The sequence below is a fragment of the Urocampus carinirostris genome, chromosome 2 (genome assembly GCF_059441175.1).
Source record: "Urocampus carinirostris isolate Australia breed hairy pipefish chromosome 2, RoL_Ucar_1.0, whole genome shotgun sequence".
Lineage (NCBI taxonomy): Eukaryota > Metazoa > Chordata > Actinopteri > Syngnathiformes > Syngnathidae > Urocampus > Urocampus carinirostris.
Genome location: NC_142350.1, coordinates 53,544,581 through 53,568,005, shown reverse-complemented (window position 1 = coordinate 53,568,005; position 23,425 = coordinate 53,544,581). Strand labels below are relative to the sequence as shown.

Genomic DNA, 23,425 nt, shown 5'->3' with positions numbered 1-23,425 from the left:
TTCACGTAATAACACCGCGATACAGGCGCAAAACATGCTATTACCATGCTCCACCCACGATTACCCGCTGAAATTTCCCGTCCTACCCATGTGTAAGCACGCCCTGGCCGCGGCCAGAGCACGTCGTTTGCGCGTCATTTCCGCGTCATTTCCTCGTGTTGACCACGTGTGCGGCACACGGTTTAACACGTGCTCAAACTTTTGAGCAGCTCAAAAGTTTTGAACGCGGCCAACCACGTGAAAATTTCCGACCGCAAGTAAAGCACTGCTCTATCTCGTCTATATGGCGGTCTTTTAACGTCCAACAGCGCTCAACAGCATCTGCTTCACGTCCAAGAATTTCTGGTCGTGGTTTAGCCTCAGTACGCTCGTGAACGGCTGTGTGCCCGCGCTCTGAAAATTTGAGCAGTGCCAAATTATTTCGCGCTGCCACCTGCGCGCGAATTTTCGATTGCGTGTTAAACACCGCTGTAACTCGTCTGAATGGCGATCATAGTGCGTCCAATGGCGTCCGCCTCAAAGGCAGAAATTTCTGGCCGTGATTCAGCCGCAAATGTCTGTGTGACCGGCCCCTAAGGATCTCTTCTTGGTTCTTGGGATCACTAGTAGACCAGCGTTTTCAGAGCAAAGGTTCGAGACCGGAATATAGGGGGGAATTAAACCTGAAAGATATGAAAGAGCAAGTACATTCATGATTTTGTACAATACCAACCGAACCTTAAAATGACACCTTAAGCTAACAGTGAGTCAATGCAGGTTAGCTAAAATCAAACTGTCTTGTCTTAGTTAAAAACCTCGCTGCAGAATTTTGTACCAGTTGCAGGCTCTTGATTTTGGACTTCGGGAGACCAGAGAGTAGTGCATTACAGTAATAAAGACGGGAGGTAACAAACGCATGAACTATACTTTAGGCAGGGATAACGAAATGGTTGCCAAACAATAAACTCCAAAAAATTGCCCAAAACATATGAAAGAAGTCAGCAACTCAAGCAAAGCATCAATCATTTTCTTGACATGTACTGTATTTAGTCGTGTATAACAATCAAAATGGCCTGGTAGTACTGGTAGGATAGAACACTGGTTTCCAAATAGTCTTACTTACCCTGATGACATAACTTTAATTTAGAAAAAAAAATAAGCTTCTCAAATGTATCCATTGAAAATATTGTGTGGTTTACACCAGGTATGCCAGAAGAAAAACAAATGACCATAGTGTCACGGAATGGAAGGGATGACCGGACCGGAACGGAGGCAGGAGGCAGGAAGGGAGAACTCAATTGCGTAACGATCCAAAACTTTTAATCACCAAAATAAAAGTTGTCCAAAACTCTGGGACATGACAAAACAACAGTTGTTCCTTCCAACTCAACTAAACAGGACAAGGCATAACAGACCGGGGAATGTGTAATGAGCCAGCCCCCGCCAAACCCACAACCCAGCCTTAAGTAGCAGACCAGCAATCAGCTGATCTGCTACAGCTTGAGTTCGGGGGCGCGGCAGACTGGTCGCCACGGCGACCGTGACACATAGGCCTAAATCGCATATAAGCGCGCCCCTAAAACTGCTTCAAAATAACCATAAACTAAGAGAAATTAAAATTCTGTGTAACCCAAAAATCATAATCATTTATTTCGTATCATGTAGTTATTAAATATGTACATACTGGTAAAAAGAGCTAAAAATGTAACATTCTTAAGCCCTTTACTGTACCTTCCAGCAGCGCTTCAACAGCAGACAATAATATACCATTTTGTTCACTTCTCCAACTCAAGGAATCATAAATTGTATGTACACCAATGTGAAAATGTAATACAATTAGAAATATGCAATTGTATTAATATCTAAAGAGACCTAATATGAATATGTATATTTATTATTTAAATATTCACAGATCCCTTAACTGCTAGGGTTCTAGGGGCACCACTTCCTGTGATGTGTCTTAAATGGATAAGTCATAAATGAATACATACATTCTAAATATGGAAATCAAATTCTAAATGGTTAAATGTATACATAATTATTCTATACATATATATTACATGTATAAGTACATAAACAGTTCACATTTTTGTTAAAGCTGGAATGTTTTTGGCTGTTTTGTTAACCAAAAACTGAACTGCAGTTGTGCGGCTACGATCCATTATACTTGATCACATTCTGCTGCAAGCGGGGAATGGCAGAGCTTGCTTTTGTCAGTCTTAGTGGCTTTTTTTCTTGTTGTTGCCGTTATCTCAGCCTAAAATGAAATGCACTTTTGTGGCCTTGACCCTTTATAGAATAGAATAGAATAGAATATACCTTTATTGTCATTGTTATCCCCAGGCAACTATGTGAACTCCCCACGCTCTATTACTAGATTTTGCTGAGAGCAGGAACTTCTATCTCTTTAGGCCAGGCAGCTCTTTGTTGACATTACTGTGGACATCTAAAACGAACTGCACTCATGCAGGTGCGATCCATTAACCCTAATCTCATATTGCAGTGGACAGGGGATGGCAGAAAGCAGTTTTGTCACAAGCCATGCCGTTCTGACCCGCTTAGAATAAAATGCACAACTGTGTCCATGATCCATTATCCCTGATCTACCATAGCTGAGAGCAGGGGCTGGCAGAGCACCTTTTTTATCTTTTTTGTTCAGCCAGCTGATACATGCCATTGTAGTTCGCCTAAGAATAACTGCCATGTTTTGGCTGGCTATCCATTATCTCCATGTGACTTTGGCTAATATCAGGAGCGGTGAGAGCAGATTTGTGTCAAGCATGGCAGCTATTATTTGATGTTACCGTATTCCCGTCTAAAATGAACTACACTCGTGCAAGTGTGATCTATTAACCCTAATTTCATTTTGCTGTGGACAGAGAATGGCAGAAGCAGTTTTGTCAGAAGCCATGCTGTTCTGGCCCGCCTAAAACAAAATGCACAGCTGTGTCTGCAATCCATTATCCCTGATCTACTTTAGCTGAGAGCAGGGGCTGGCAGAGAGGCTTTATTTATTTATTTTTTTTGTCAGCCATTGTAGTTCGCTTAAGAATAACAGTCATATTTTGGCGGGCTACTCATTATCTCCATGTAACTTTGGCTGATCTCGGGAGCAGTGAGAGCAGTTTTGTGTCAAGCATGGCGGCTATTTTATTTTCAATTCTTTCTGCCTAAAATGAATCGCACCTTTGCGGCTGCAACCCATTATCCCAGATAGACCATTGCTGCCATTGATGGCAAGCAGAATATTTTCTAAAAATGCGTGGCAGGTGCGAGATTGATAAAAGAAGTCACTGCGTATGTTATCACCATAACATGAATTTTCCAGCTATATTAAGTTCTACTCATATCAGCATTACTTTCATAATCACATCTCAGTTGGTGTAAATGTACTTCCTATTCATCCACATATTTGAGTGAACTAGTACTTGCTGATTGTATTATTTCATATCAGTGTACTTTCACAGCAATGGTCTTATCATGCAACCCTGAAGACTCAGCAATGTGCAGTACTAATCCTTTAGATGGAGTTCCTGTTTTTTGCTTTGTGATGTGAGGTCTGAATTCTGAATGTCTGTAATGCTGATGGTAAATCTTTTTTACTCTTGGCCTTCTTGGTGGGAGGGTGCTTCCCTGATCGAACGGTCCGGACTGCATTCCAATTTACTTCTCTTCAGTTTTATCTTTATTTGGAAACTTTGTAATAAATGTCCTCAACTGCAAGTCCAAATACTAGGTGGGATCCCCAGTAACTGATAAACAAGGTATTACAGTACAATGATAATAATGTGTAAATAACTCCACACATAAATTGAGTATAAGACACACCCCCAGCAAAACCCTGACAAAAACACAACTCATAATCCAAAAAAATAGATTTTACTGGGAGCCTCCTTTTTTTCAATTATGATCTGGCTCAACAATTGGCTCTGACTGTATATAATCCAATCCTTTCACTTTATCGTCATTTCTGCCCGACGGTGTTTGTGAGTGCACAGAGGGCAAACCCACCCCAGAATGTCAGCTGCGCTCCAGCTGTGTACATTTTTTTTGGGACTCTGAAAAAGCATCGAGTCAATGAATCTCGATAATGCGAGAGCCGGGCCACATAACTCACGTTGATAGTCCTTACGTTGTGCCAAGAGGCAATAAATCGGTTCTGGGTTGAGCAAAGGGGGGCATGAATATGCAACAGCAGTCAGTCTGGCTTGTTCCCGCTTGCAAAATCTCCACCCTTCTCCCCCTTCTTCCGTCCGCCCACCCCCGCCGCCTTCCAAACAGAGGAATAAAGGCAATGAGCCGCAACGCCATCTCATCAATGATGTTCTGCTAAGCGCAGAGATTGAATCGCGCCCTTGTTTTGTTAGACTGACTGTCATAATTGCAAATCATAACGCAAACAAATATCAATCGCCGCATTAGGTGGAATATAAAGTGTGCCCATCACGGTTATTCACTCCACTCCTCAGTGGATGGAGGGATAAATAGAGGAATAATAGAACACAGTTTCCGTTGTACTGTCTAACCTTTATTTATAGAGATGCCAGGTTCTACTGTTAAGTAGCATGACAGCCATCAGTAACGCTTTAGCCGCTTATAACTCATTTAATGCCAGGTTTTTCTCTCAAATGGGAAGTGGGGGGCGAGGGGCATATTTGAACGCCAAACAAAAAAATGTAGATCTGTGCCTATGTAGGTATAGGACATATCGAAAGCTTCAAACCTCATCCTTCGTGAGGAAAAAGCATGTTTCTAGCTTTTTTTCCATTGTTCCGTAAACTACATTTGAACATTTCTTGTCATGGTTGCAGTGGCGCCCAATTGGCCGCACCCGTGTGTGTCACGGTTGCCATGGCGCCCAATTAGCCCTGCCCTTGTGGCCCTAGCTGCAGCTTGTTGACATATTGGATCCCTGTCAGTATTTAAACTCTGTCCTGTCAGTCCCCAAATCTGTTTTTACATGGCAGGCCCTTTTTGGCCTGTCCTGTTTTTTTGCTCCTTCTTGTCTACCGCTACGATCTGTTTTGATCTCGACCACGTCTGCTCTCCCGTCCTGGCTACTGACCTGTTTTTTCCACTCCCGACACCGTCATCGCTCGCCACGGAAGTGCAACTTCCGCGTTCAGAGTGACCTGCTAACCGTGACCAGCGATCACCTGGTCGTGTGTGCAATCCTTTACCTTTTTCCTGATGTAACTGTGAGAAACGTTACGTGAGTGGGTCCTGTTTCCATTCTGGTCCTGACATTTCTAAGTTTCCTGGAAATACTCGTTTCCAAGAAAAGTTCTGGGAAACCGGCTTTTTATGAAAGGGTGAGTTTCTAGCAGAACTTTCAATTCTGTGTTTTTTTTTGGGGGGCATTTGAGATACCGACAATATCTAAACAATGCTTTCCATAGACACAAGGGGGCTTTGCTTGTAAAATAACATTTTGTTGCAAGAGCACTGAACTTATGCATAAATGATGACTTCTCAGAGCTTAATGTTTTGGGTGACGTGATCACATGATTTCTGTCACTCGGAAGCCGCCCACACACGCTCAATCACTAGATGGAAAAAGCAAAGGAACATGAGGAAGTGGGGGCTCCTCAATGTGGAGACAAATATGTGATCAAAGCAATTCCTGCCATGTGGAGGTGATTTATCATACTGAAGTTATTCCCAGAGACTTGGTACTCCCTGAAAAGCAGCATCAAAGCCTTAAGAGTAGGTTTAAAAATGAAACCCCCCAAAATTATTTTTACGTTTTGGCACTCAATGTTTCTGAAATTGTGTTCATACGTTATGTCACTGAATGAGTTAAAATTGCCTACAGGTTTTTATTTTTTTAACTGCTTTTTAGAATTTAGGCAACAACAAAAATTTTGGACTTAAGACTAGTAATTAGGTCTACGACTAAGTCTATGCATGTGAATTAACCGCTTTGAAGATCACATTCGATTTCCGTTTTAGTAAAAGTGTACCGGTTCCGGTTTTAAACAAGCACATGTTGTTTGTTTTTATTAATATTCTGGAGAAGGATTGGGTTTTGCGCATAAAACTACAGACCTCAATGAAATCTACTGCCATTATTGTCAAAAGGTTGGCATATATAAAGTGGTTAAAAAAATCTAACTGTCAGGACCAGAATGGAGACAAGACCCACTTGTGTAAAGTTTACACTAAGTTTTATTGAAAAAACGAGGAAGGGCTACGCCCACAATCGGATGTTTGCTGGACGCGGGAAGCGGGTCACTCTGACACTCGGCTTGTGATCCGAACACGGAAGTGGATCTTCCGTAGCGAGCGATGGCGGTGTAGGGACGGGAAAACTGGTCGGTAGCCGGGACTATGTTCTCCCCGTGCTTGCGTGGGTTTCCTCCGGGCACTACGGTTTCCTCCCACGTTCCAAAAACATGCATTTCAGGTGAATTGGACGGTCCAAATTGTCCCTAGGTGTGAATGAGCGAATGAGTTGTCTGTCCCTGTGTGCCCTGCGATTGGCTGGCAACCAGTTCAGGGTGTCCTCTGCCCACTGCCCGGAGATGGCTGGGATGGGCTCCAGCCTCCCCGCGACCCTAATGAGGATAAGCGGTACGGCTAATGAGATGAGATGAGATATATATATATATATATATATATATATATATATATATATATATATATATATATATATATATATATATATATATATATATATATATATATATATATATATATATATATATTTATATATATATATATATATATATATATATATATATATATATATGTTGCTCTTTTCCTCTTAGACTCTCACTATATCACTTTATCTTTACTTCACTCTCTATTTTTTTGTCTTTTGTTGATTTCTCTCTCTCTCTCTCTCTCTCTCTCTCTCTCTCTCTCTCTCATCTCTCTCTCTCTCATCTCTCTCTCTCTCTCTCTGTATCTCTCTCCCTCCATGTATCTCTCTATAGCGTCCCCCGGCTCTCTCACTCGGTCAGTGCCACTGGACTTCCGCGCGCGCATTCGTCACTTACGCGTGCACGTTCGCAGGACCACCTGCAGCCTCGCACCCGCGCACCGACGCGCGCTCGCGCAAGACCAAGCAAAGAGGTTGCCGCTCTCTCTTGGGTCCGCGTCCTCATCCACCTCCGCGTAACGGAACACCAGTTAAGACCTTGGGGAGTACCGGAATCAAACCGGATCACTTTTGCTCGTCTGCACACGCTTTTTTCTTCAATGTTTGCGTTTGTGCGCATGATTAAGTTGTGCAAAGGGCGTTGAGAGTGCGCAATTGGAGTGGTATATATTTTTTTATCGTTTTTCCTTTTGTGCATTTGAACCTCATCCAAGCACGTTTCGGTGCAAATGTGGCACTAGCAACAATGAAAGAAGACTTTGGTCACCAAGCCACTTGGGTCCTGATGCGCAATTCTTAAGTGTTTTTTTGGGGGGGACCCCACCACGAATAAAAACAAGAAAACGTGGATCGGGTGACTTTACAAACATGCGGCACACTTGGCGGTTTGGGACTACTTTGGAATACTGGACCTGTCTGGTCGCATGGATCGCGTGGATTCAATACTCGTGCGGGATGCCCCACGTCATCCGAATAGGTGAGTGGTGCGTTAACGCAACAGGATGTTATTATCATGGCGTGGGGAAGTTCTCCTGGTGAGGTGCGGAGCGGTGCACAACCAACTCTGAAGCTGCTTTACGCGTCAAGCAGTGTCGTACGTTTCTTTGGGTCCTTCGATGATTTTGGGGGGTTCTTGAAGATTTATTAGACAAAAAGAAACTGCGTGAGAGCTAAATCAGCAAAATGCCGATTCTATGCGTGACTGTGAGCCAAAAATCACATTGTGTATCTGCATCCTGATACAAGTGACACATGTAATATTTTTCTTCATCAAAAGTCTGTAATCATGTATAAGAAAAGACCCCGTTTTTTTATCAATTGCATAAATCAAGGTGTTGGATACGGCTGCTTGGATTGGTCGGTGCTTGGAAGCTGCAGTATGCTATTGGGCCGTATGAGGGCGTTAGAGACCCTGCAGAAGCAGACCACACGCAAGCAGTTATTAATTGATTTTGTTGGCACATATTCAGAGTGCTTTGACATAAAACCTAGCTAAAGACACCCATGGAGGACCTAAGTACAACTGTGTACTTGGATAAAAAAATCCGTGCAGCCCTTTGGGAACCTATAAGTCACATACAAACACGTATAAAACAGGATTAGATTTAGTTTTGTTTAGATTTAGATTAGATACATTCATAATTGACGACCAGATTGTATAGGTTGACTTTGGCTGGAAAATTGAGAAAAGGGGGGGAAGGTGCACCCCTCCCAAAAAGCATCCTGCCTCTGTCGTGTCGAGCAAATGCACCAGCAATGATTGACTGCCAATCTCTGCAGAGAGCATCGACTTCTCTGACATTGCCGGCATCGCTTCAAGCTCCGATGCTTTTTTTGGGGGTGTGGGGGAGGGTGGATGGTGGTGTTAGGGGGGAATCTATCTGAAAAAACCCCACAACTTTGCAGACGTGAAAAAAAACAAAAGAACAATGTCAAGGTGCGGAGACAAATGTACCTTGAAGTGTCACAGTCGCGCGATTGCTTTTTATAGGCTGCCGTCATTGCATTGCCGCGCGTGCGAGTTTTCGTGCGAGTGAGAAGGTTGCGGAACCCGTTCAATGTCAGATTTAGGACTGACGTCAAAATAAAGCTTTAAAATTTGTTTAAATTGATGCAAAGTGACATTTGTGGCAAAACTGAACATTAGGGTCATGAAAAATCACGCTCGCTTGACCCCAAACAATCAAATCGATTAGAAATCGAATGTGTTACTGGATATGAACACCAGAGTGCGCTCGATGTAGGTAGGACACAACAACACCCCGCCCCCCCTTCTCTTGCCAAAGGGCCATCTGGGTAATGGTGGGCATCCAAGGGGGCGTTTTTGCCGTCGATTGGGTCGCTTGTCAGGGCCAGATGGCAAACCGGCCTCCTAATGGCGATTCCTGTCTCTGGGAGGAGTGGTTGGACAAAAAAAATGCAGTTTCTGTTTGTTTTTTGGTTCTCTAACCACCTCAAACACACATACACCTACAGGGTTACCTCTCATACGAGCTTTCATTCCAGGCTCATGCTTATAGCTCGAATTACTGGTGTAACGAGCAAACTTTCCCAACATGAAATGATTAAAAAGCAATTGGTCTGTTCCTGTCCTCTCGTAACCAACTAAACCCTAAATATCTAATAAACACATCTTCCTGAACAGTAAAACACAATGGGATCTTAATTAGACATAAAAAATACAGTCATAAGATGATATTAATGAATTTAATTGCAAGTATTTTATCATTCCAAATTGTAATTTTTAAAGGATAATTTATAAAAAAAAAAAGATCTCCTCTTGCCCAATTTGCCTCGAATCCAAATCGTCTCGATCACCAGTAAAAGATGACAATGTCATTGTAGTTTGCTAATACTGTCGCAATATTCTACATAGACTGTCTTGCTATGAATACATAGGTGCAATGTTGTGTTTGGAAGGTTTATTAACCCTCAATAAGGGACATTCCAACCATTGATACAGGGAGCGCTAAGATGGGATTGACAGGTATGAGATCGAGAGAGTGTTGCTATGATATTTAAGCACTTACTGTACACTTAGGTTTTATGTAAGTTTTAGATCAGGGGATGGTGTCATAATAGTGCGTGGTTTGCAATAATCTGTGGTCTGTGCAGTGCTTTAAGACTCTTTGTGCCTAAGGGCTATACAAAGAAACATGACTTGACTTGACTTGACTTAAAATCAATGTCACTGTAACTCTAAATGAATTTAAGCACAAACATTTTTCATACCTGTCAACCTCCACGGCTTCATGCCCGTACAAACTGTCGTATTTTCCCTTACAAAATACCAAATAATCTTACACCATATATACATATATTTATTTTTTTGGGGGAATGATGCATGATGGGAAATCCCCAGGCGGCAGATGCATGCGCACGGTAGTATCAAACCGCTCGCTTCGTTTGCAGCAATAAAAACGATACCGAGATAGAGGCTACCGCGGCGGAATGATTTGCCGTTTCATGATAGTCTTTGTTTACCAGATGGTACCCATAATTTACAAATCTGCGTTTTTCCGTACAGATTTTCTTGTACGTCGTACACGTCTTAAAATGCATAATAAACGTACTTTGTAAAGCAAAAACGTACAGGTTGACAGATATGTTTTTTGGAGGATTGGCTTTTTTAAGATACATGTAAAATGTAATGTTTTTGTTCTGAAGTTAGTCCTTGTTTTTTAAGCAATGTGCCGCGGCACACTTGCAAAGTAATTAATTAACATACTGTGCCGTGTGGGGTCTATTAAAATCTTTATTTTATCTGAATTTACTTTTACCGGAAATGCACCCACTGGTGGTGTACCGCGGGATTCTTTTCAATGAAAGAAATGGGCTTTGATTCAAAAGAGGTTGAAAACAACTGCGATGGTAAAAGTTGGCAAGTTTCTATGGTGCACTTAAACGCAGCATTGTATACACACGAGAAAAACATCATCATTCGAAACCTGTTCGTACAATTTGTCCAGCTGACTTTTTCAGGTGACTTTGTCCTAACTGTGTTTGAATTAATTAAGCTGTATCCAAAAGTCACATTTAAAACCACAATTTATACCAAATTACCACAAACGTTATTTGAACTTATTAATTCTAATATGTTGATTTAATGCCTATTGTGTTAATTCCACCCTTTAGGACTTGGTTATTTATCCTATTTTATTAACTGAAAAATATACATTTTAAGTGACTTACTGTTTGCACAAACTGTAACAAGCTGATGGTAGTGGTGAGCAGTCTCTTGTGGTAGCCTTTGGGACTGCTCAAGACCTGAATTTTTTTTGTATAGCGAGCAAGGTTTTGTTGCACATACAACTCGTATTTCTAAATTAGAGGTGCTCGTATAAAGAGGTACGCTTGCCACGATCCAAAACACGAGCCCTATCAAAGTAACCATGCCGTTTGATTTCCGTCCATTCGCGACCCTGCACGGTTTGTGGCGCTAATGGCGCACCGCGCCCGATTTTTATCTGTATTGATGAAAGCCGTTCATCACGTCGCAGTCTGGTGGGCTCGCCTGGATTTATCGGAGGATCAATTTGCTTTATCAGCGTGGTGCTGTAAAGCACTTCATCAGTGTCGCCCGATGCCGAGTTCACTTCATTTCCTTGTCTGGGCTCGGGTCGGGAACACCTGGCTCAATGGCGGTTTTCATCACTTTTGCTCGTTTTGCTGCTGGGCTTCCATTTCCCGTCAATAACTGCTGCCATATTCTGTTTAACTATCATAATCAATCAATTTATCATTATAAAAACAGCAACCCATGAATTTTGATCAAATATTCTGTTTTTGGGTACTCTTAAAACAAATCAACCATTAACAAGGTAAATGATATGCTTTTTAGCCATTAAAAACATAAGCATCTGTAAGTGCACACCAAAGAAATTGATTTTCCGCTTGACTGCCCGATTAAATAAAAAAAATCCGATATGACATCACTAATCATCAATGGCACGTAACGGTCAAGTGGATCTAAGTACTATAGCCACAAACGATAGTGAATGAGACAGTTGAGTTGCTTTAAGTATTTATTTTGTATTCTACCAGAGAAAAAAGTGAAAAAAAGAGTGAATAAAGGAAAAAAATACCTAAATTATCAATTTTATTTTAGGGTGAGTAAGTGTTAGAGGAAAATGCAGATCAGACATCAATATTCGTCAATTGCACTGAACGTTCAAGTGGATCATTTGTGACTTTAGCCTTCAAAGGCATTAAATGAGAGAAAAGATCAATCTTAAGTATTTATTTCTTAATCTTCAAATGTTACGAATGGAGTAAAATAGAAAAAAAAACTTCAAATAAACAAAATGGTGTGGGATTTAATCATTTCTAAGTGTAATGGAAAATGTAGATTAGACTTCACGAGCAGTCAGTGGTACAGAATGTTCAATCGGATCTCATGTCTTATGGCATTGAATGAGAAAAGTGGTTGTTGAGGTATTTTTTGCGCATTTAAGCAGAAAAAAGATCTTATCTTAGATTCAATCAGTTTTTCTAGCATTAATAAAAATACAGTTTAAGCAGTAATATTTGTCAATGGCAGGGAATGAATTGCAAGTTAGCGTCAAAGTTTAAAGTGAATTAGGGAATGAAAGTAAGAATATATTCATTTTTAGGTTTTAGAGGCGAGTAACATTAAAAAGTAGTGTTAGAATTTCAAAAGAAGTACACATACACTACAACATACTGTGACATGGAATGGTCCAATAATACGCACTGTCCTTTAAATGATTTTTGATCATGAAGAAGGATCGTGGATTCTGATCTTGTCCTTCGCGTGTTTGTTGAATGTCGGGTGAGAAGAATCTCAGGAAATTAAGAGGCTGGAGATGTACTGGTTCTCGAGCTGTTTTTATTGACAGAATATATTCTGGAGACCACCGCATCAAAAGTCTTCAATCCAACAATTTTAGAAGTAGTCTCTATGATATTTTGGAGTAAGATTTTTATAACTTTTTTGAGGCCTTGTATAGGTCAACAGGAAAGCACAACTTTAGTTTTCTGCTTACCGCCTGTTTACACATTTTTGTGTTATGAGCCAATTCTAAAAGTTTCAGTTCTCTGTTCCCGACTTGACATCAAGCTGAACTTTGTTCCTTTGCTTGAAATTCCTGACATTTGTCTAAATCTGTATGCTACATTGAAAATATCGATTCATAATAAAAGCTTATGCAGTATACTTAATGTACAATAGGTGTACAATTACCATGTGGATTAAATTAAGTTTTGGATTTTTACCGTATTGTATAATTCTATGATTATTTGATATAATTCATCTCATTATCTCATCTCATTAGCTGCACCGGTTATCCTCAGTAGGGTCGCGGGGGTGCTGGAGCCAATCCCATATCATCGGGCTGTGGGAAGGAGACACCCTGAACTGGTTGCCAGCCAATCCCTTTGATATAATTAAATGTTCTTAATATTTAAAACCATGGATAACATTAATATTTTATTTGGCTAGGCACAACAGATACATTGGACAGAATCTCATGCAATTTTAGTATGTGCTTTAAATCGAAGACGGTAAGCACATCTCATACTTTTTAATATACACGAGAGGACTGTAACCACCCTCTCATCGTTTTCGTAACGCAAGAAAAGTCATAACTCGTCGCTCTTTGAGACAAACGAGCGGTCTCTTCAGGATACTCCCCCGCCAATTCAATTCCATTTTGCGTCCGTTCCTTATCTTGACAAACGACGGATTGATTTTCAAGATGTTGGATTAGCGTTTCCCGTAATCATCCGTCCTCCCGTGCCAAATAAAAACAAGAAGAGACACAATTTCCGATTTTTTTTCTCCTTCAACTAATCTGAGTCGCCGCTTGCTTAAGCTAACGAGACTTAATGAAAAGCGCGAGTGCTTAGCGCTGGCGCATAATGATGATCGCACGGTAATCCGGGCCGCCGGAGGCTAATAGGGAAGATCCAACCCACCGTTAAAATAATCCCAGGACGCAGTGGGGACCAGTCCGGCCCCTGGCTAGTTTAGATGCCTGCTTGCGCGGCAGATGGTGTTTTCATATTTTGTGGCAAAAAGTGGCGCAAGACACCACTGCTGTCAGCATATGCCTTGTGAAATTAACACTGCGCCTAATATTTGAATATATATATATATATATATATATATATATATATATATATATATATATATATATATATATATATATAATTAGTTTTACTCAGCTTTATTTAGAAGGAGGAAAGAACTTGCACCCATGATCCGATGATCGTCGGTCACGGGTAGCAGATAGCTGGGCACGCGGAACTGGCCCATCCGTGTCGAGGGAAGGCAGTGTTGAAAACAAAAAAACAGGTCGATGGCCGGGGCGGAGGAGCAAAAATATAAACGGGTCCAGAAAAGAGGTCGACAACGGGAATCAGACTGAAAACAGGGCAGGATAGAGTCGGAGAGTCACAAAGGCTTGCCTAGCGTGTAGCGTAGGTTCGCAGACGATCTGACGAGTGTTTTCAGAAAGGCGGGGGTTTGTTACAACATCCAATCAGGGTCCGTGGCTGTTGGCATCAACGGAGCAGACTCAGGTCCCCGGCATCAGTAATCATGACATAAATACACTCAACACTCAAGAGATCAACGAGACAAGACCCACAACAACACACAAGCTCGATCAAATGACTGAGAGCTAACATTGCCGGGCTTGTCACATCCTTTCCCAGTGTGTCACTGATTGCATTTTTCAAAAGGTAACTAACAACTGTATTGGATTACATTTTTAAAGTAACATTCCTTACCCTGGCTAGCGATTAGCACAGTTGCTCACAGAAGTAAGAATGTTAGTACTATCTATAACACGTAGGCAACATCACTTTGAGGTTATATTCCTGTTTTGTTTTTAATATCTTATGTTTGTCGTTAGAATTATAGACCTTTTTCAGTCAGCTTTGAAATTAATAAAGGGCAAGATGAATTAGCATCTGTTTTTCTTGGTGCAGTCCATGCGCACATATACAGCTAATCAACCTATTTAACTGGATATTAATTGGGATTAACAACGAGTAATGAATTAGCGTGGTAGCTCGCAGAGGCTAGCATGTCTTACTCTCTTACATTGATTCGTTTTGTTTTCGTTATTATGAATTCCGATGTTTTACGTAGTCGTTACAGTTTTATATATATTTTCAGTCAGTTTCACAGTGAAATGAAAACAATATTTGTTTTTATTACATCGGAAACCTGAGAAGGATATTGTCTCTGGCAACATTCAAAAAAATTGCCTTTTTAGTTTATAGCAGCACATAACAAATGTAGATTTGGCTTATCTTATCTTGATTGTTTCCCTCCCCTCTACTAGCATAATGAATACATATGCTAAACCTTGTATGGCAAGAAAAACAACAGCAGGAATCCGTTATTGGAGCATTAATATTGCCAATTTCCTCTGCAATTGCTCTTCGAATTCAATACATTTTTTCCATATTATGTTGTTTTGACACCAGAATGTCAATGATTTGGATTGGAGTGTAGTACCTAGCGGCACTCAGCAGAGGCGCTGTTGATTCAGTTCTCTCTATTTTTTTCCTTGCTGTGTGAACAGAACGCAAAGTGACAACATGAGACAAGTGAGCATTTGCTCTTCAGGGGCCAGGGGACATCCACTATCTGCTGTATTAATACAGATTTTAAATTGCATTACTCTCCAAATTCTAATTTGTATCTTTCAATGACTTATATTTGAAGGCCTATAGAAAATTTAGTCTGTTGCTACTGTAGGCAGAGAACATATAAAAAAAAAACTCGAACCATCATTTTTCAGTAGCACATGAGAACATGAGAACAGCTTTAGTAATAATACTTAGTAAACAATGGTTCAACTTTGCTTAGCGTCTTGAAAATACTCGTTACCAAGAAAACATCTGAAACAAACCGCTTTTCAAGCAGAACCTTCACTTCATTTTTTTTTTTTTTTTTTTTGCATTTGTGATACCTCCAATATCAAAGCAAATTATAATTTTATATCAGGACCGGAACAGAGACAGAGCCCACTTGCGTTATGTTTCTCACAAGTTTTATTAGAAGAAAGGGGAAGGGTTATGCCCACGATCTGGTGATTGCTGGACACAGGAAGCAGGTCGTTCTAAATGCAGAAGTTGATCTTCCGTGTCGAGCGATGGCGGTGTCGGGAACGAAAAACAGGGCAGTAGCCAGGACAGGAGAGAAAAACGTGGTCGACACAAGCAAAAAATGGGTTGGACTCAGGGTCGAAAAAAGGCTTGCCTAGTGTTAAATGAGGTTCGCAGACGGACTGACAAAAGGGATAGGAGTGGGTTAAAATAAGGACAGAGAGCCAATCAGAGTCGGAGGCAGTTGGCGCCAAAGGAACGGGCACAGGTGATGCATATCGGTAATCATGACATTCTAAATATACCTTTGCTCAATTTAAAAAAAAAAATCATCTACCAAGATTATCTTAAAATCATCGACCAAATGCTATACAAGGTTTTACTTTTTGCAGTTTATGTTTACATAAAACTAGTTTTCACTACCGGTGTCAGTGTATCAGTAAGACAATTCTGGTAGTAAACAAGAGAAAATAAAACACTGGACATAGTGTGCATAATCAATACATACTACTAGCTGCTACACACTTCACTCACCTGAATGGATCTCATCCTATCTACATGTTCCCCACCCCTAGTGATACACCCGTCCGGAGGCAAACAAATCACGTGACGAGAACAATTCAGCCAATGTACTTTCTTGTAGTTCATTACGTTTTTCAAGGATGTTCTTGAACAGTAAATGAGCGTAGCTACTTTCACTTCCCAAAGTTCCAACCACGAATCCTTGCAACTTGCATTTAGCCTGTTAATTAGCGCCAACCTTTTGATCCCAATTTGAAAACCCGCCACGTCGCCAGCGCCTTTTTGCTTTTTCCCTTTTGCCGTCCTTATCTCCTCCCAGATGTTGCCTCCTATTCCTCGCCGCCGTTTGACAGGCCGAGCTATCCCCTACTAAGTCCTATTTAACCGAGAGCTGAGGACAAAAAGAACAAAGGCCGCCTGTGTTTCCATTCCCTTTTAATCAAGCTCTCATATTGGGAGGTGCGAATCCCCTCCGGTGTTGGGTACCATACTGAAAAAAGTAATTAGTCAGAGTTACTAGTTACTTCATTTAAAGTAATGGCATTAACCAGCCGATTACTGACATCCAATAGAAGGGGGTTACTATGAAAGTAACTATCTTTTTACAAATTACCGTTTGTACTCACATAGCCACAAATTAAAGAAACTTGTGCATGAAGTTTTTGCAAGAACTTCTCAGCGCCTGATATTTCCTATAACGTGATCACATGATTTTTGGTCACCACTGCAATTGTATTCATGCAGAGGTGAACCAAGCATCATCCCTCTCTGCCCCGACGATGAAAAAGGGACTTTGTCATCTTTTTGCAAAGGAAAAAAATGCTCTGTTGAAGTGTTATCTACGTATCAATACATTTGCTTCTCTTAACACACTGCTTCACTACCCCTACTTGCCACGTGGGCCGCTTACACACTCTCTATTGCTGGATACAGGAACAAAGACTAGTTAGTGGGGCCTTCTCCGATGTGTGGACAATAATCTGATTTTTTTTTTTAAATAAAACAATAAAAACGTGTTTTGACGTTTTGGCACTAAAGGACCATGCATTTGCAAACGTATTTATATGTTACTGAGAGTCAAGTTGTGGATGACTTGTGACAGGGTGTAGCGCTTCCCCAATCCCATTGTTCTTTGGGGCCCTCTTCAAATGGTGGCGTGCTGGACAACGACAGTCGGGAGAACATCAGAACATCAGTAGGAAGAAATTACATGCTCTCGTACTTTGTACTTGAGGCAACGCCAGTCGAACTGTATTCAGTTGTTTAATGCAGGTAGATATAAACATATCACCCTGAAACGATCCTTTGTGGTGGTGCGTTTGAAATAAAATCAGGGTAATTTTGTGCGGTCGGGAGTATTTGCCTGTTTTTTCCTTTTTTATTGATCCTTCACAGAACTAACTTTTCACTCTTTCATTAGGGAACAGATGAATGGGAATTGGACCTATACATATTCTATTACCCTTACCAAAGACTTCATTGAAACCGTCTTTGCAAGTTTTTGCGTCACTTTTTGTGTCACTTTTTAGATTCTCAAAAAACACTGTAATATACATATACATAAAAGCTCTGGTGGCCATTCGACAGGAATTCTTAATTGGTACAGCAATAAAACAGATGGACTGACTGCAACAACTTTATGACATAAATGGCTATAAAATGATGACTGTTGAGATTATACAGATAACCAAATTTAATGAAATGACACTGTAGCTAAACCGTGAAATTTCAATGCAGGAAAATCAAAATAATCCAACATATAAAGAAACTCCAAGGAAACTCTTTAAAACATATTTATTTTCCACCTGGTTGCAAGTAAACGTGCTATATGTATCTCTGGAAATACTCTTTACCTGGGTGTTAGCCTGGTCTAGAGCAGTGTAGCTGTAAAATACAAATCTCTGTAGTATCTGAGCAGAGGTAAATTTAACCCGCTTTCATGCAACCAACTTGAGGCTAACAGCAGCTATGATAACAATCATATCCATGCTTAAACCATTATCTTGGTTTCGTGCTATACGCCCATGTGTGTGTGTGCGTGGTGCCTCCTGTAGATTACTGAAACACAGTGTGGGTTGACACAGCTCTATATTTTTTTGGGTTGCACAGAGTATCAGAACATATCTCCTCCACACCTTTTTAACCCCCGACCCATTTTCTTTCCTGGTTACTTGTCGTTTCTGTCAGAACCGGAACAGATACAGGACCCAATCGCGTGACATTGTCACACAAGCCTTTGCTTTACGGGAAATGGGGAGTCACACACGTTAAGTAGCCGGTCTGGGGTGGAAAGACCGGAAGCCAGAGACCGACGAGACTGATTCCAATTGCCGGAGTAGATATTCGACAGATGGGGCCGATACCTGACAGGAAGTGACAGACAGGATAGATAACGTATCAGAATAGTGAAAATTAACAGGAGAAACCAGACAAGAAAGAAAACTGGAGAACATAATAAACAGGACAAAAACAGACGGAAACTAAACTGGAACCCAAAATTAAACAGGACAACAATAAACGGGAACAATACCGGACTGGAGATATCACAGGAAAACACGACCAAGTCAGAACCCACGTCTTGTGGGGCAGAAGTTCGTTTGACGGGCTGACACTGAAGCAAGAGAGCGCTGAGCTTTATATAAACAGAAAGTCAATCTTTCAACGAACCGCAGCTGGCACCACACGGACGGGGCCAATTGGGCACCATGGCAACCGTGACACACACGGGCGGGGCCAATTGGGCTCCACGGCAACCGTGACAGACACAGGCATGGCCAATGGGGCGCCATGGCAACCATGAAAGTTTCCCAAACGAATGAACAACCGGCAAATAACAGAAGATGTAATAATTCTTAGTCTGCTCTTAGAAGGTAGCCGATGTTAACAACAATTGGGTTACAAGATTTTATCACTATTGCGTTACAGTGCTAGTTACTGAAAAAAGTCACTGTATTCCAAGAACGCAATCCTCTATAACGCGTTACTCCCAACACCGATTCCCTCAAAATGTCTGCAGGGACTGTATGTTTGGGAGGAAAGCTTGCTGGGTGCATGACAAGGGAGATGTGTAAAGGAAACTGGCATAGAATCCCTCGGGGGTCGAGCCAGGGCGGGAGTTACTAATCAACTGTGAGAGAGTCGGCTAGAGAAGACTCGCCCTCTGTTTACCCCCCTCGCCCTCTCTCCGCCATAGACAAAGAATAGGAGTGAATAAGACAAGCTTCTTCAGGCTAGGAAGAAAAAAAAAAAACTCCAAAACCGCAAACCTCAACCCAGCTCCTTTTCCTCCAGGTTCAAGAAGCCCTTTTTTCTCTCGACTTCTTTCTCATCCTGGTGGTAAGAAGCGCCCCCGAGGGGGGAGCAGGAAGCGCCTCCGGTCACTTGACTGATGGATTGCCGCAGAGTCAAGGAGTCAATGTCGATTTGGGGCCAGAAGCCTCCACTCAGACACAATTTCTGCCTTTGCAGGAGTTTTAGAAGCCTGGCTGGAGAATAGCCATGAGAAGGGAAACACTATAACTGGGTTTTCCTGCCGTCTTAGTTATCCAGGTGATACCGATACCAATGACTGATTTAATGTACTGTGTAATGTTTGATCATCCTCCCAAGAATTAGACAGGTTTGGGAGATTAATTTTCCTTATGACAACTGTAATAAGAAAAAAAAAACCTGTTTTCCAAAAATAGCATTTTCTAATATAGTTTCATATTTAAGGCGCACTGGACGACAAGGCACATGGATTTAAAACCATCTATCTATCTATCTATCTATCTATCTATCTATCTATCTATCTATCTATCTATCTATCTATCTATCTATCTATCTATCTATCTATCTATCTATCTATCTATCTATCTATCTATCTATCTATCTATCTATCTATCTATCTATCTATCTATCTATCTATCTATCTATCTATCTATCTATCTATCTATCTATCTATCTATCTATCTATCTATCTATAAGGCACACTGGACTACAAGGCACATGGATTATGACATGAATGGCTATAAAATGATGACTGTTAACTACCCTGGTCATATCCCTCGAGAGGGGTGACCATCACCAAGACAAACACATACACAAAAACAAATAAAAGAAATAAAATGAAAAAAAGTAGCAAGAAACACACACAAAAAATTATCCCCCTCGCCCTCTCTCCGCCATAGACAAAGAATAGGAGCGAATACGACAAGCTTTTCACTGAGCGCTGCAGCCTCTCTGACACACACACACACACACACACACTGAAACATGAACAGGCAAACGCAGGCACATGGAGAACATGCAAACTCCGCAGGGAGATGCTGCGGTATTTGTTATTGAACCCAGGACCTCTGCACCATGGGGCTGCGCGCTTCAGGTGAATCCAATACAAGTAAATGTTATCCAGGTGCATAAGAAAAAAATAATGAAAAAAGATAAGAGAAAAAAAAGATCATGTGACTCATGACTGCAAGCCCTTAACCTTCCCATGACTGCCTCTCAGCCGTCAAAGCAAAAGTGTTTCACTTTTCCCCGCGAACAAGCGTCAATCCCGCTAATTGCCTTTCATTAGGAGCGCTTCCAAGAATTTGCATGAAGCCGACCCGTCTGCAATCAGCGACTATTATCTCCCGTGATGAAAAAGATCAATTGAAGCTATGCCGGCGTAATGAGATGCAAATCTAATGAGACATCTGCAGTATGTTAAGAGGGCCCGTAATGCAAACAATATACGTGTCAATCGGGCGCCGAGGCAATCAGCGCTCTTCAAAACGTTACATATCGTTTAACGGATGTTTGGTTAAACTTTTACCATCTGCCCCATTCTTTTCTTCAAGTCTACGCTTGAACTGTGAAGGCCCGTACACTTCATTGTGGGAATGTTTGCTGTAAAAACAATATACCGTAAATTCCGGACTATAAGCCGCTACTTTTTCCCTAACTTTCAACCCTGCGGCTTATCAGTGATGCAGCCAATTTATGTTATTTTTCTAACGGCCGCCAGCGGCGCTCGAGTGTTGCTACCATTAACTGCCCTGTCAAAGCTATATTATTATTATTAAAGCTTTGAAAACTCTCTCGGTGTACCGTCTTTCTTTGTAAATATGTGTAACCCATGTATAATATGTATTTGCAACTGTATATTTTTTGTAATGTATTTATTTGTATTTATTTTAGACACTTATTCTGATACGGGTGAACGGAGAATGAGAGGCGGAACAAACGCGGGGTGCCGAGTTTAAGTGGGGACCGCTAAAGGTGAGCGACAGACAGGGAAAGAAGAGGGGGTAAAAAGTTGGTTAAAGAAAAAGGAGTTGCGTGAGTAAATGTGTTTATCTGATATATTTTTCCCACCCTTACCTTTGGAAATATACACTTTTTTCCTTGGATCAACGGGACCTGGACTCTGCAGGTCTGCATCAAACCTTAAGTACCGGTATCATTTTCCATTTATTTTTCCGGCTGTGATTTTTAGACTGTGGACTTTAACGAAGGACATTTAGTTTCAATCGTGGGACTCGATATCATGTTTCATTATCTATTCTGTCTGTCCCGTCCTGTCCCGTATCGACCCCATCTGTCCGATATCAACTCGAGCAATTGGTATTGATCTCGTCAGCTTCTGGTTTCCTATCATTTCACGCCAGACCGCTGCCTAACGGGCGTAACTCCCCATTTCCCGTAAAATAAAAGGCTTGTGTGAGTAACGTCTCGCGTTTGGGTCCTGATCCTGTTCCAATTCCTGACAACATTAGCTAAAAATGAATACAATTAGCAAATGTATTTCTCGTTTGCAAGTTATATATATTTTTTTCTATTTTTGTCAATAGACAATTTTGATGAAAAAAATCACTGAAATAGTAAAATATACATGGTTGTTTTTCATATATCAATACAGATAATTTTGCAAATGTTTACGTTTTTTCTCTTGTCAATAAGAAATGAAGGTTTTTTTTAATATTTCGAAAAAAACCCAACGTTTTTTTCTTCTTATATTAATAGACAAATTTATCTTAAGAATACTAAAATAATACGTACAACTAAAATGAGCAAAAATATATCCCATATGTTAAATTATTGTACAGTAAGTTTTCTAATTTACTTATGACTTTTGAATATAATGTTTATGGAAAAAAATCACAATAAAACACACTTATCTAAGAAATAAATAATACACGTAGAAACAATAACTCCATTGAGCAATATTCAGATAATTCTGGTCTTGAGTAAAAAAATAAAAGAGCAAAATGGAAACTTTTGAGAACACCTGAGTAGGCCAAATAGTAGGTACGAAAATGGCTCACCGGGTCATTGTAATTGTCTAGAAAATTGTATTTCTCACTAGCATGAGGTTTTAATGATTTACTGTGCCTAATTTAGACATTTTCTCAATAATTATGATCTGGTTATAACATAATAATAACAAAGTAATACAACTTTTTTTTTTAGAAATGCATATCACACTGGTAGCCTTTCATGCTAAATAGTAACAAAGCTTCAAAAATGTTGGAGACCCATTCAAAAATGTTGATAAGCCCTGTTGTAGTTCAACTCAGGCGTCCTATTTGTACCAACAACGTCTGCAACCGGCATTGAAAATCAGACATAAAGGAAAAAATGCATTAAAAGCAAGACGCTTTTATTTCCCATCAGGGCTCTTAGCCGGCCAGGGGGGCAATCAGCGTTTGCTGAGGCGGTGGGTCGAGCTCTGATACATCAGAGAATCTTTCTTTGCTTTATGTTGCATTTTGGAGACGAGATGACCAAGATGGGCGAGTGTCTTTTTGCAAATCAAGCCCATTAGCGAGGGGGAGGCTCTCGAAAATAATACACAGACTTTTTTTTTGTTTACAGCAAGTACCGCCTCGAACAATATATTTTCGAGTACTTGCATACGACATCACAGTGTGGGTAGCCGGGTGAATGGCAGCAGACAGGAGAACCTTATTAAGAGGTATCAACACAGCTCAGAAAACCATGGGCTGCTCTCTACCCAATCTAGAGGACTTTGCTAGCTAACAGGCTCAGAGACAGTTTCCTCCCCAGAGCCATTACCGAGTCAAGTCATGTTTATTTGTATAACCCTTAATCATGTAGAGTCTCAAAGGGCTGCACAGATCACAGATTATTGCAAACTTCAGACTATTATTACACCACCCCTGATCTAAAATCTACATGAGGGCAAGGCACAACTCAAAAACCCTCAACAAATGAAAAAACCCTGAGAGGGGACCACACACGAGGTAATGCCAC

At 40.9% G+C, this 23,425-nt stretch overlaps 1 protein-coding gene across 1 annotated transcript in view; it reads left to right on the top strand.

Annotated features, from left to right (window-relative positions):
* Positions 1 to 6,994: 6,994 nt before the first annotated feature.
* The window catches only part of grik3 (glutamate ionotropic receptor kainate type subunit 3), a 176,015-nt gene continuing 159,584 nt past the window's right edge, over positions 6,995 to 23,425 (top strand). The window contains exon 1 of the mRNA XM_088327081.1: positions 6,995 to 7,559. Within this exon, the coding sequence (XP_088183207.1) occupies positions 7,451 to 7,559 (109 nt within the window). The 5' untranslated portion in view covers positions 6,995 to 7,450. The remainder of the gene's footprint in view (positions 7,560 to 23,425) is intronic.